At 47.7% G+C, this 12,377-nt stretch overlaps 1 protein-coding gene across 1 annotated transcript in view; it reads left to right on the top strand.

The window, feature by feature from the left end:
- Igf1r (insulin like growth factor 1 receptor) overlaps positions 1-12,377 on the top strand; it is a 284,489-nt gene continuing 272,112 nt past the window's right edge. The window contains exon 1 of the mRNA XM_004623262.3: positions 1-753. Coding sequence (XP_004623319.1) covers positions 660-753 — 94 coding nt within the window. The 5' untranslated portion in view covers positions 1-659. The remainder of the gene's footprint in view (positions 754-12,377) is intronic.

Raw genomic sequence — 12,377 nt, forward strand, 5'->3', positions numbered from 1 at the left:
GGCGCGGCCGGCCCGCCGCTTTGTGTGCGCCCTGGATTTGGGCAGGAGCTCGCGGTGGCGGCGGCGCTGAGGGAGGCGGCGGCGGCGGCGGCGGCGGCGAGCGGAGCCCGGAGGAGGGGGGGCCGCTCATTCATTTTTTCTCCGTGTTGCTGCCCCTCGCCGGCCTCGCCCGCCACCGGGACTTCGGGCCGGTCTTGCCAACTGCGTCGCGCTCTCCCGCCGCGGAGGCTCGGCCGCCCGGCCGCCCTGCCCCTTCGCCCGCGGCCGGGTGTGGGTGTCCTCGGCCGCACGGATTTGGGCTTTGCCCCCTTCGCAGTTTCCACCCCGCGCCTGCCCCTCCGGGTTTGAAAATGGAGGCCGACGACGCCGACCGCCCGCCCCGGCGCGCCCCGGGTTCTCGACTCCGCCGAGCCCTGGGCCGCGGCTGCCGGCGCTGAGTGGCCGCCCCGCGCCGCCCCGTGCGCGCTGCCCGTCGGGCCGGGTGGCGCCGCCTTCGGAGTATTGTTTCCTTCGCTCTTGATTTTGGAGGGGGAGCGAAGACTGAGTTGGAGACTTTTTTTTTTATTTTCTTTCTTTTTTTTTTTTCCTTGTTCTTTTTCTTTGTTTCTTTCTTTCTTTTTTTTTTTTGAAAAAGAGGAATTTCGTCCCAAATCAAAGGAATGAAGGCTGGCTCCGGAGGAGGGTCCCCGACCTCGCTGTGGGGGCTCCTGCTTCTCTCCGCTGCGCTCTCGCTCTGGCCGACGAGTGGAGAAAGTGAGTATGTGCCCGCCGCCCGCGGCCACTGCGGGAACTTTTCCTCCGAGGGGCTGCGCCCTGTTTGCGAAACCCGAGTTGCCACCGTCGCAGCTGTCGGCCCCTGAGCCCGGGAGCGGCAGGGCGGAGTGCCGAGGGGTTCGGCCGGAAGGCACGAGCGGACCCCGGGCCCACGATCGTGGTTTTGGAGCGTCCCGGGCACCCGCTTCAGAGCATCCCTACGCGGGAAAGGCCTCGGGGCTTTCTCTTTCTCGATTTTGGGAGCCGGGTCCCGCGGGGAGTGGGGTGGGGTGGGTGGGTGGTGTGCCCTGCCTGACAGCTCAGAGGTCCACCAGGCGCGGGTACTTGGTAGAGAAGTTGTCCCCAGGGCCACCTACCCTCGTCCCTCTCAGGCGCCCAGATCGGTCATCGCACAGCGCTGACCCCCAGCGCTGCGCGCACATCTTAGTGACAGTACCCTTGGCTGCTTCTCGCGTCGCCATTGGGGTAGACTGGTGATCTGGTAGCGGGACACTGGGGAGCCACCCGCCCTTCTGGGTCTAAGTTGATCTCTAGAGGGGCCCCATGGAGAGGTCCTGCAACCCCGGGACGTTTCCAAACATCCTGGCGCGGTCTCCTGTCGCCCCGCTTGCTCCCACTCCCAACTCCTTGGGTTCCGTCCCCTTCCCCATCACTCTTTAGCCCGCCCCAGGATGGATTCCTTCCCTACACCGGGTCCGGGTGCTGCCCTGTGTGGCCGGGATAGGGAAAGTGCCCCCAGGGAATTGCGAGGTCAGGGACCTCGGCCCGGCTCTTCCAGGGAGCGCCACCGAGCTCCCGGTTCAGAGGGTTCTGGGACAGTTCCTCAGTTTCTTCCCTGCCCCGTGGACGCCTTTTTTTCCCCTGAAGAATCTCTGGGGTGGCCGGGAAATGTCCAGGTGGGCACTGGTGGGCGGGTGGTCAGAACCTACCTGTGCTTTGCACACACTTTCTCGAAACGGGGGATATTGCAGTAGCCACACGGCTGCCGCAACCGGGACGCCTAGACGCCTGTCCTTGGCGAGAGATGTTGTGCGCTGTCATTTAAGGAGTGTCGGTCCGTGGTGGCGAGAGTGGGCAGCCCTGGCCATGGTTTTGTTGTGTCCAGAGTTGTGTTGCGTTGCCAACCCCCTGTCCCGCACTTCTTTGTACATAGTAAGAAGTACTCCTGGCAGCCTGCTAGTATCGCCTGCAATCTGATAGCTCTCATTTTGGTGGTGTCGGTTAGGGGTGGGTGGCAGTGGGCAGGGGGCACGGGGACAGAGAGCTCCCGGTGGCTTGTGGAGGCCAGAGCAGGGGGAGGGTGTTGTTCTCCAAAATAATGAAGTGTGGTGAACTGGCACATTCTCGGTGATAGGCTGATTTGAACACGATTGGAAGTTTAAAATGCAGAAGCGGGGCTGGGAACGGGAGGTGAGTAATGTTTGGTGAGTAATGGTTGCCCAGAGTATGCAGGTGGTGCCTATTAACTTTGAAAAATCACGACCGAGGCTTCCAGAGCGAGAGAGAAACCGGAGACTGCGGGGGTTGCGCGGCCCCATTACAGAGAATTGAAGAAGACTTTTTCTATAAACAAACCCTAGAACGCCTTGTAAAAAATGTGCCCACGATGGAGTAAGAGCAGATCTCTATAGAATGCGCGTGTTTACTACCTAGGGGAAGCCGCAGGCGCAGGCCCAGCCCTCCGCAAATCTGGTGCTCTTTGTTTTCCAAACTTTGAGCGCATACTGGATTAGGCGAAAGGCTTCCGGAGTAGGGGAACAGTGGAAGGTCTCTCACCTTTGAAAGCTATAGTTTATAAGAGACCAGAAAGCTGAGCTTTTGTTAAGATATGCCAGCTGAGTTTTGTTGTTTAACTCAAGTTTTGAAAGCCAAAGTAGCAGTGATAGCCTCACTTTTCTGGGGCAGTACTCGGGATTTCAAATATGACGCCTTACTGCTTGGAGTGTTTATCTGGAAGAAAACTGGCTACAAGGCTGCACTTCCTGAACACAGGCAGGGAAGTATCCCTTAGTGTATGTTTGTAATCCTGTGATGCCCAGGCGCTTTTCAGCGTCTTTTCTAAATGGGTAATGCCTTGAAATCTGATGGGTGAGTAGAAGGCACCCCCAGATCCTATTAATAGTGTGGAAAGTCCTGTCTCATTGGCTGACTCTCTCATCCTCTTTGTAGCTTTGAGGATTGAATAATATACTTAAATCACATATTCAGTTTTTAGACTGAAAGATACCAGGCCACTTACTTCAGAAGTAAGTAGCCCAATCTGATCAGAGAGAGTGTGTTTTGGCTATCCTCCCAGTGTAGTTAGGAAGACTAGGATGCTGTTGATTAGCTGCAGGTACTACGTTGACATATTTGGGGATCAGAAATTTCTTTCTGAGTGGGATGGCATCGAGGGGAATGTTTTCTCTCCAACTTAACAGTAGAGCATTTAGCAGCTTGGGCAGCAAATGCAGTCATATGGGCATGTTTGCTTTGTGTCACCGTAGCATGAGCAGATCTTCTAAATAAGGGAGGAGTGACGGCCAGATACTCTGATGGCTGTTTTCTTTGTTTGAGTCAACATGTACTTTAAACGTGGCCATCTCCTAAAAAGGGCTTTACTCTTTTTTTTTTCTGCTCCAAGTACAGCAACATCCTACTGTCAGAGAAATGTAGGTATGTGAAATGTTGGTGTTTAAAGAAGTTAGTTTATTGTTGTTATTATTATTACCTACGAGGAGAACCGAGAATAAGAATTTTTGAAAGTACCTCACTGGTAAATTATAGTTTAGTTTCTTTAGAGCAAAATAGTATGTAAAAGGTATTTAGTTAAAGGGTGGTGGCATATGGGTCAGGATTTGAAGATGAGAGGGTCATATGTTTGATTTGTCAGAAGGATTGGAAAAGCCGAAACACAAGGAAGACTCCCAGGTTGAATAGACAAGCGGTGGAAACATCAGAGAAAGCAGGAAAAGTCAGCTTTTTCAGCCAGAAAAGATCGTATCTTGTTGATTCCATTTACATGAAATGTCCAGAATAAGCAAATCCATGGAGACAGAAAGCAGCTTAGTGGTTGCCAGGGGCTGGAGGAGGAGAGAGCGGAGAGTTGCCGCTGACCTGACGGGTGCAGGGCTCCATGCAGGGCGATGAAGATGGTCTGAACTTAGTTTGCGGTGGTGGCCACGCAGGTTCAGAAACACTAACAGCAGTTGAAGTATACATTTTAAGTTCATGACTATTATGTATGTGAATTGTATCTCAATAAACCTTTATTTTCTTTAAAAAATGCTCAGGTGAAAATATACTGTATTATGCTACCTTGGACATAACAATGAAGTTAGGTTAAAATTCCTAAGTAAGTCTGATGTGCGGGTTGGTGACCCTCTCAATAAATTCTGAGTTTTCCAGCTCTGTGACTTGTAGCAACACTATAAAGGGGCAGTTGAAGTTGTAACAGCAGAGATTGGATACCCTGAGGCAGAGGGAAGCTGGAAAAAGAAACTTGGTCCTGTGTAGTTTACGATTGAGGATTGGGTTAAGAAAACACAAATGGAGCCGGGCATGGTGTCGCACACCTGCAGGCTCAGCACTCTGGGAGGCTGAGGCAGGAGCATGGGAAGTTCCAATCCAGCCTGGCCAGTTTACCAGCTGAGCAAATCCCTGTCTCAAAATTAAAAAAACAAAAATCAAAAGGGGCTGGGAATATAACTCAGCATGAGGGCCTTAGTTTCAGTCTGTCTTACCACAAAGGCTAGTGATGTATCGGCAGTGCAGTCTTCATATGAATCTAAAATGAGGTTGGATTTCTCAAGATAGTTTAGTCTGGATGGCTGTTGGCATTTCCAGTTTTATTGTGTATGCTTTCCAGCAAAGAAGTGCTATGCTGTTTTAAAATGGTAAAGAATTAGCACTCCTTTTTGATGTGCCGTAAAGTACTGTGGTACAGACTATGGATGTGCTGTTTGTTTTAATGCAGCAGTTTCTGTTTTTCTCTTTTGCTTATTTTGGTTCTTAAATGGTAGCACGAGCAGGTATCTTTGTAGGTTATAGTAGCTGTTTCAGGCATATAGTGATTTTCCTAAAGAATTAAATATCCTATAAAATCAAATGTTTCAAAATATAGCCCAGGCTGTTTTTTTATTTTTTTAACCAGGGATTGAACTCAGGCCCTTGCACTTGGCCAGGATAGCGCTTATTTCACTGAGCCATCTCCCTGATCCCATGTTTTATTCTTGTATTGTAGTGCCTTTATCCAAATTCACCTTAGCCCTTTGACAGTGGAAAGACCTAGAGAATAGTTTTTTACTTTGGTTTTGGGGCTTGGTCTAAGACTTAGTTTACTAATAAAAATGTTTCTTGCTTCTGCTATTTTTGCAAGCTGCAGGCCAATAATGAAAATCAACTATATCACTTTTACTTGTTGCCTTAGCCACTGGCTGCCATACCTGGGGTGGGGGTGGGGGTGGGGGCTTCAAGAGATTGTCATTTCCTTCTTTATTTTGGCTGCATTGATTTTGTAAGCATGAGCCATGAGAAGCAGCTGAAGCGGGCCAGCACCAGCACGCAGTGGGTGCCTACTGTATGCGAGCTGGCTTTGTGCTGGGCAGTGCCTGCAGCCCTGTAAAAAGAGGGCTTAGCTTTTGTCCTGCAGGAAAGGCAGCTGCTTATTCTACTGAGCCATCTCCTCATCCTAGTTACTTGAAAATTCACAGCATTTTCAGATTCAGCATGGGTGACAGTTTTCAGATAGAAAGTGGGCAACTTCCTAAGTTGCTTTAAAAACATCTCTGAATTTGAGTCCTGCAGTAAACCTGGGTCCCTGGTGTTGCCGGCACTAGCTTTTCCTTATTTATATTTTCCCTAATATTGGAATACCATGCTGTAGGTCACAGCAGATAGGTGTCCATCCACAGTTGGGGGTGACAGTCGTGTCTGAAAACATGCAGTGTCCTGGCTGCCTTTTGTCTGAATGTTAGTGCGTGTGTGTGCGCAGGTCACCTGGCATGGATTGATCTGTAAGGAGGGGGAGGCAGGTGGATTCCAAGTGTAAGCCCAACCTGGGCCATTTAGTGGCTTAGTAAGAATCTGACTTTAAATAAAAAGTAGAAACAGGGCTGGGATGCAACTCAGCATGAAGGACCTAGGTTGAGTCCTCAGCAGTCTCTTCCTTCTTCCCTTCCTCCCTCCCCCCTCTCTTTCCTCTCCCCTCCCCCCCCTTATTTACTTTTTTTGGAAGTTCTCTTGACTGAATCATTGGTTACTTAGCTTTCTGATAATTATTAGGAAATGTTTATATTTGGAGATTTTTTTATAATTAAAAGAAATACCTAGTTATTTTTAAATGGATAAGGGAGCAAAAATGAGATTGAAGAGATAATTCCTGAAAGTTTTTTTTTTTTTAAATTTATTTATTTATTTATTTATTTATGTGTGTGTGTGTCCCTGCTCAGCCCACCAGGGGGCGGGGCTGGCTGGCATGTGGTGCTGGGGGATTGAACTGTGATCCCTTATGCTTTGCTAAGCTTGTTCTAAGTAGGTGCTTTAGACCACTGAGCCATCTCACCAGCCCCTGAAAGTTTTTAAATAAAATTTTAGTCATAAAACGTACATTTTTTTTTAACACTGATTTTCTTTGTTTTCCACACTCCTTCCAGCCCTGGCTCATGGAAGAGGTATGTGTGCCTGTGGGCCAGTTTGCTTCGAACTGTTTCTCTTAGCCAACTTATGACAGGTGTTATCTGAGCCCAAGAGATGAACTCTTCTGGATTGTCCTAAATATATAGTAGTTCTGTGCATGCGCAAGGTGCAGCTTGTTGAATTCTCTGTTAGAGGTGTGCTGAAGGAAAATTCTGGGCACTTTAAAGACCATGAAGTGTGGAATGAGTGACGCGTCCTAGATCGCTCTGCAAGATGGTCCTTGGCGTCAGATCAGCAAGGAGAAATTTTCTAGCTCATTATGAAGATGTGGTTTGGCTTGAGCTGGGGAGGGAAAGGGGGGCGTGTTGTGGTGGACCCTGAGCCCCGTCAGCATTTGGGGAACGTAACAGACTTCCAGTATTTGCAAAGATTAAACTTTAGGCATGTGCATGTACTGCCCCTAGATCTCTAAAAGAAGAGATTTGTTCTCAGAAAAGGACATATGTTGGTGGTAGAAAATGATTAGTACACAAAGGGTCTTTACAAGCAAGGTAGGTGGTTAGCTCAGCAGATGTGCACGCTCCCTCAGCATGATGAAGGTGGTTTCTTTTGTTGAATTGCTTTGGTTTTATTTGACCGAAAATATTGACAGTTTCTTTGATTTTGACGCTTTTGGTCTTTAGAAGACTAAATCGTTCTGTGTTTTTAAATGGTCAGCTGTACTCATGATAAAATCCCAGATAGCATTTAAGAAGGTTTTCCTCTTAACGTCTTATAAAATTTACTAATTTCAAAACCACAAGGAAATATTTTCTTGACTTGAATTGAGAAATGGTTTTCCCCCCTCTTCCTTTAGGTTTAGAATTTTTTTTTTTTCTTTTTCTTTTCTTTTTTTTGGGTGGAACTGGGGATTGAACTCAGACCCTTGCACTTGCCAGGCAAGCACTTATCCTACTGAGCCATCTCCTCCGCCCCTAGAATTTTTTTCTGATATTGTATCTTACCATAAATTTTTAAAAATATGAATCAAGCCTCAGTAATTACTATTCTTAGCACTATTTTAGAAAGTAAAGAAACAAGCAAGCCAGACTTTAATTTTTGTTTTCCCTGCCCTGAGCTGCAAGGATTTTTAAACATATGGATTGCTGTTCAGGTTTCACTGGAATATGATGGAAGTAGTTTCTTTTATGACGTGGGATGCACTCTTAGGATTCCAGCATCCTTTCTAGCATATTGTTGCTGTTATTTTTTGTATTTATTCTGACTTGGGTAGACAGGTAGTGGCTTGGCTTATCAGGAGTCGGGGGTCTGACTGTGCAGTTCACCAAGTTCCCCCTAAACTTAGCTGATGGGCCTGAGGCACCCACCTTCTTATTTCTAGTGGCTGAGCTGCTTATGGCCAGAGAACCTGCGCACGTGCCAGTGTCCCTCCACTGCAGAGGTTCGTGTGCCCCCCTAAAATTCCTCCCTTTGTCGTAGTCTGCAAGACTTCCTGGAAAAAGTATTTCCGTCTTTTAAGACTTTACGGAGTAGTCTATTACTATTCAGAAAGTTCTTGATGTTGAGGGGGAGGAGTTTGAAATTGTATTCTCTTATTCCTGTCTCGCTCCTCCCAGGGTACTGGTTTAGTAAGAGTTACATAATAACTGTACCGCTTGTTCAAAATCGTGTATATCCCCACCCACCCAGCCAAATGCTGGCAGTTGGAAATACGCTTTTGTTGCAGGTTTGTGTACTTTTGTTTGGCCAGTTCCGGTAACATGGCACTGGGTTGCTTCAAACTGTGTTTTGAATTATTGGTCAGTTTTAAAAGCATACTGCTTTCTAAATTGTACTTGGCCTGAGAGAATAAATACATATTGACAGTCTTAAAGCATAAAAGTTTTATAGAGCAGAACCTGAAGCTTTTTCTGAGATATGTTGAATGTTTGCAGTTTATTCGCTTCTATAAAATGTAGGTAGCAGTTTGTATAAAACTGATGTCTGGGAATATGTTTGACTAAGCAAATGAAAATGTACCAATTGGATTCAGGTAGATTTTAATTAATATTATTTTCATGCACCGAAGTCTGATGATAGCAAGGGGGTAAAGAGCTTTTCCAAAATTTGAGCCATCTTGGTGGCTTTACCAAAATTTGAGCTACCTTTCCTTAATAATTTTTGAAAAAAATACGGAGCACCAGAGAAAACCCAGGTAACAGTGCGTTGTGCTGCCAGCCGCGGAGGCTTGCGCTAGTCGCTAGCCGCACGCCATGTGTTGGTAGTAAAATCTTCATCAGCAGCCCGTGCATCCATCTGTATTGTTTTGAGTTTATTTTTCCCCTCCTGGCGTCCCTGGGTAACAGATTCATGACTTAAAGAAGACATTGCCCTGAGCCAGGTAAGGCCAGCCCTAGGAGCATCCATCCGTTGCCCTTTCCTGCAGTTCAGCTGTGAGTGGCTTCTTATGGGTAAATGGGTTCCAGGGGGTGTGTGAGTCAGGTCCTGGGGAGCTGTTTAGTCTTGGGTGTTATAGGATTGAGCGCTTTCCTCTCAGTTTTCTTTCTAGCTTGCACCTCACTGAGATTTTCAACAAGGTTGGCTCGGAATGGGACTTCTAGTTAAACTTCAGTTCTGCAGCCTCACACTTTTCTGGAGAACCCAGTGGATTGGACATTTCCCTTGACCTCGCTGAGTCACCTGAAATCGTTCAGATTTGTCCCTATATCTGGCTCCCGCCCGGCCCAGGCTAAGCCTGCATCCACACACTCACACTCGGGTGGCCTGTGAACTGGCCCCGACACCTGTGTTGTCCCTTGGTGCAGTGGATGCACTGGCCCCAAGCTGTGGTTGGAGAATTTAGACTGGGGCTCAGCATGGTGGCTTCTAACCGGTCCTTAGCGAGTGGTGCCCTGAGAAGCATGTCCTTGTGCCCTAAGCCATGCTGCGCCTGTCCCCACTTCCTGTGCCCCAGTACTGTGCTCTGAGTGTTTTTCTTCTTTTTTAAGCTACTGTTTTACCTCCCACAACACATACCCGGCCAGGACAGAGAGGACTACTCAGGTGCCCACAGCAGTTACACATTCTGGATTCTTCTTCTCTGCCCATTAGTTCTGTGACTCTGAACAAAGTTATATAGCTTTTCTGAGTCTTGGACAGAAGGGCGGACACTTAAAATAGCCACGGGGGAGGGTTCCTCTTATTAAATCAAAGTAAGATCATCTCTCCTGTATTTAGAAAAGTACAGTCAGAAAGCTTAGAGTGAGCCACCTGAGTTTTTTTTAAAAAAATTAAAACTTTTTGTCTTGGTAGCTCTGTAAAATAGGGCACACTATACCTGTCTAAAGTCAGCCTCCCAGATTAGCTGCTTCCTTCTTCCATGTACTTTCTATGATGGTAGCAAGTCTGAGATGCCATCCTTTAAGTTTTAGCTCGGATTCTTTCTCCATGAAGCTTTTTAGTTTCCCTGACATCCGTAGATCTGATTTTCTCCTCACACTGTTTGCGTTTATAACTGCTGCCACGCAAGTTAGCGTGGCCAGTGCTGCCCCTGGGCTTGGTCACTTTAGGGGGACAGAGCAGCTGCCCTCAGTGGTCTTTCCACAGCATCCAGGATCTCAGGCAAGTTAATAAGTTTTTTGTGCCTTAGTTTCATTTTTGAAATGGTAATTTTACCAGATGTTCTTTCAAACATTTATTCATAAAAATTAAATGAATTGATACTCCGCCCCGGTGCTGAGAACAGATCTTGTCCTGCTAACTGTTAGCTGCTGTCTCTCTTCTTTGGGCACCATCAGAAAGCTAGCATGTGCTTGATATTTGACTGCCCATAAGTGATACAGAGCCTGGCGTGTAGTAAGTGTTCAATAAATGTATGTTCTGCAATAAAACTTTATTTTGCCCAAGGTGCTGAACAAGATTGAATTTTGCTTGTAAAATATAGTGCATAGATTTTATTTTTTTTCCTTCCAGTAAACAGCCACCAGCCCCAGCAGCTCCCCCTCTATTTCAGAAATCTGTTTTGCTCCCTCTTTAATCCTTTGTCAAAGGTGCCCAGGGTACTCTTTGCCCACCTCCCCAATACCCAGGCGCCATCTAGTGGCCATGCAGGAAATTCAGCCTCTTCCATGTCTGAGCATCCTCCAGAGGATAGCCTTTCTCCACCGCTTCCCTGTTTTCCTTTCTGGCGTGCTTCCTGGAACAGAGGGCAAGAAATGTGAACAGCGCAGCCCCTGCAGAAGTCTCGCTTTAATACTCTGGATGAAGGCTGCTTCCTCTGTTAGCTAGAGTCTGGTGGAAGGACATCAGCGATCCGTGGGAGTGTTCAGTCAGGCTCCGTAGGCTTGGGCTGTCTTGTATACAGTTAGGGCATTGGGGTGCTTGAGTGGAACTTTTGCAGACATTCTAAACTGTTTCTTTTGAAATTAGAGATTTCAAAATGAACAAAAACATTACTATTGCTTCATTTCAAAAAAAGAAATAAAGCAAGGTCTGCCTCCTCCCGTCCCTCCAGTTCAGTGTGTCTGCCACACTCATCATCGTGCTTTTGTGGGTGCGCTTTGGGTTCTTTTATGCACGTGGGATTCACCGAGACAGGAGACCTAGGAGAGAGCGTAGCAGACACCGCCTTGCGCTGGCCGAGCTTTGTTGTCTGTCACAATTCTAGGACCTGTTTTCTCCCTTGCTGAGACCACATATCGTGTACAGCGTACTGTGGTTCTAGACCTGGTTCCCTGTGGCTGCCCTCGTGTGGAGGTCATTTATTTGGCTGAGACAGGGCTGCAGCCTGCCTTCCACTCAGACATTCTGAGTAGCTCTTTCCCAGATGGCTTTGAATCAGGCTCTAAATGGTACTAGAAACGCAGTAGATTCCTATTTTGACTGCCCTAAGTGGTACAGAACCTGGCATACAGTAAATGCGCAATAAAAGTGTGTTCTGTAATAAAACTTTATTTTGCCTAAAGTGCTTACCAGAACCCAACGATGAACTTCCGGTGTGCCTGGTGGGTGATAGCGCCAGTGTCTGCCAGGGCTCTGTCCCCCTTGGCCTCTGGCAGACTTCTCTAGGAGTTAGTGCTTTCCCCTTCAGGGTGGCCTTGCTGCTCTGGCTAGGCTCTGCCTCCTGCGCTTTTGCACACCACTGCTTTCTTAGAACTTGTCCCTGTACGGTGTGTCCTGCTGAGGGGTGGGGCTAGTGCTTTGCTCACCTTTGAATCCCTGGGCCTAGGGCGGAGCCCACAAGAGAAGCTCCAGGGAAGGAAGAATCGGCGGGAGGCCTCCTGCAGATGCACTCTGACAGCTTCTGTCTTTCCCCCTGGTTGCTGTAGTCACTGTATCTCCTCCCTCAGAAGCATTCGCTCTCACCTGTCACTACAGTGTGAACATTGGAGACAATAAAGTGATCTTTAAAATCTGTTTCATTAGATTTTTTTTTTTTTTTTTTTTTTTTTAGCCACAAGGGGATCAGAAAAATTAAAACTGGAAGAGGCACTAGTGAGCCCACCTCTATCAAGCCACCTTGTCCTTGTGCATGGAGACTGCTCCATGAACCCTCTTGGACAAGGTGGAATGAGTTCAAGTAACTCCTAAGTGCCAGTTCGGTAGTAGTGCGCTAGCAGCCCACGTGGAGCTGGGGGTCTGATGGCAGATAGGTGTCTGTAGGCCGACTCTGCTGTGTGGTGATCTCTGGGGGGCCTGACTCAGAAGACCTGATTGGCATCTTAGGGGTGCTGGGTGCTGGTCCTTCTGCAGCTGTCAGCTGCTTGTCCACTCCCAGTGGAATGATGGGTGGTCTTGGGTCCTTTCTCAGCTGCTTCCCGCCCCCAGATCCCAAGACACAAGCAGAGAGAGATGGATTCTTAGGAAGGTTTGTTTGGAACCAGGGGCTTGCTATGAACCGTTTGCATCTGTTTCTTGCATAGTTTTGTCTTTGGGGAGGCTGGTAAGGTTTTGTCTGGAATTCTGCAGGGACAGTGGCCACATCCTAAGGGTCTCCCTTTACTGAGGTG

Source organism: Octodon degus, unplaced genomic scaffold (genome assembly GCF_000260255.1).
Source record: "Octodon degus isolate 3935 unplaced genomic scaffold, OctDeg1.0 scaffold00002, whole genome shotgun sequence".
Lineage (NCBI taxonomy): Eukaryota > Metazoa > Chordata > Mammalia > Rodentia > Octodontidae > Octodon > Octodon degus.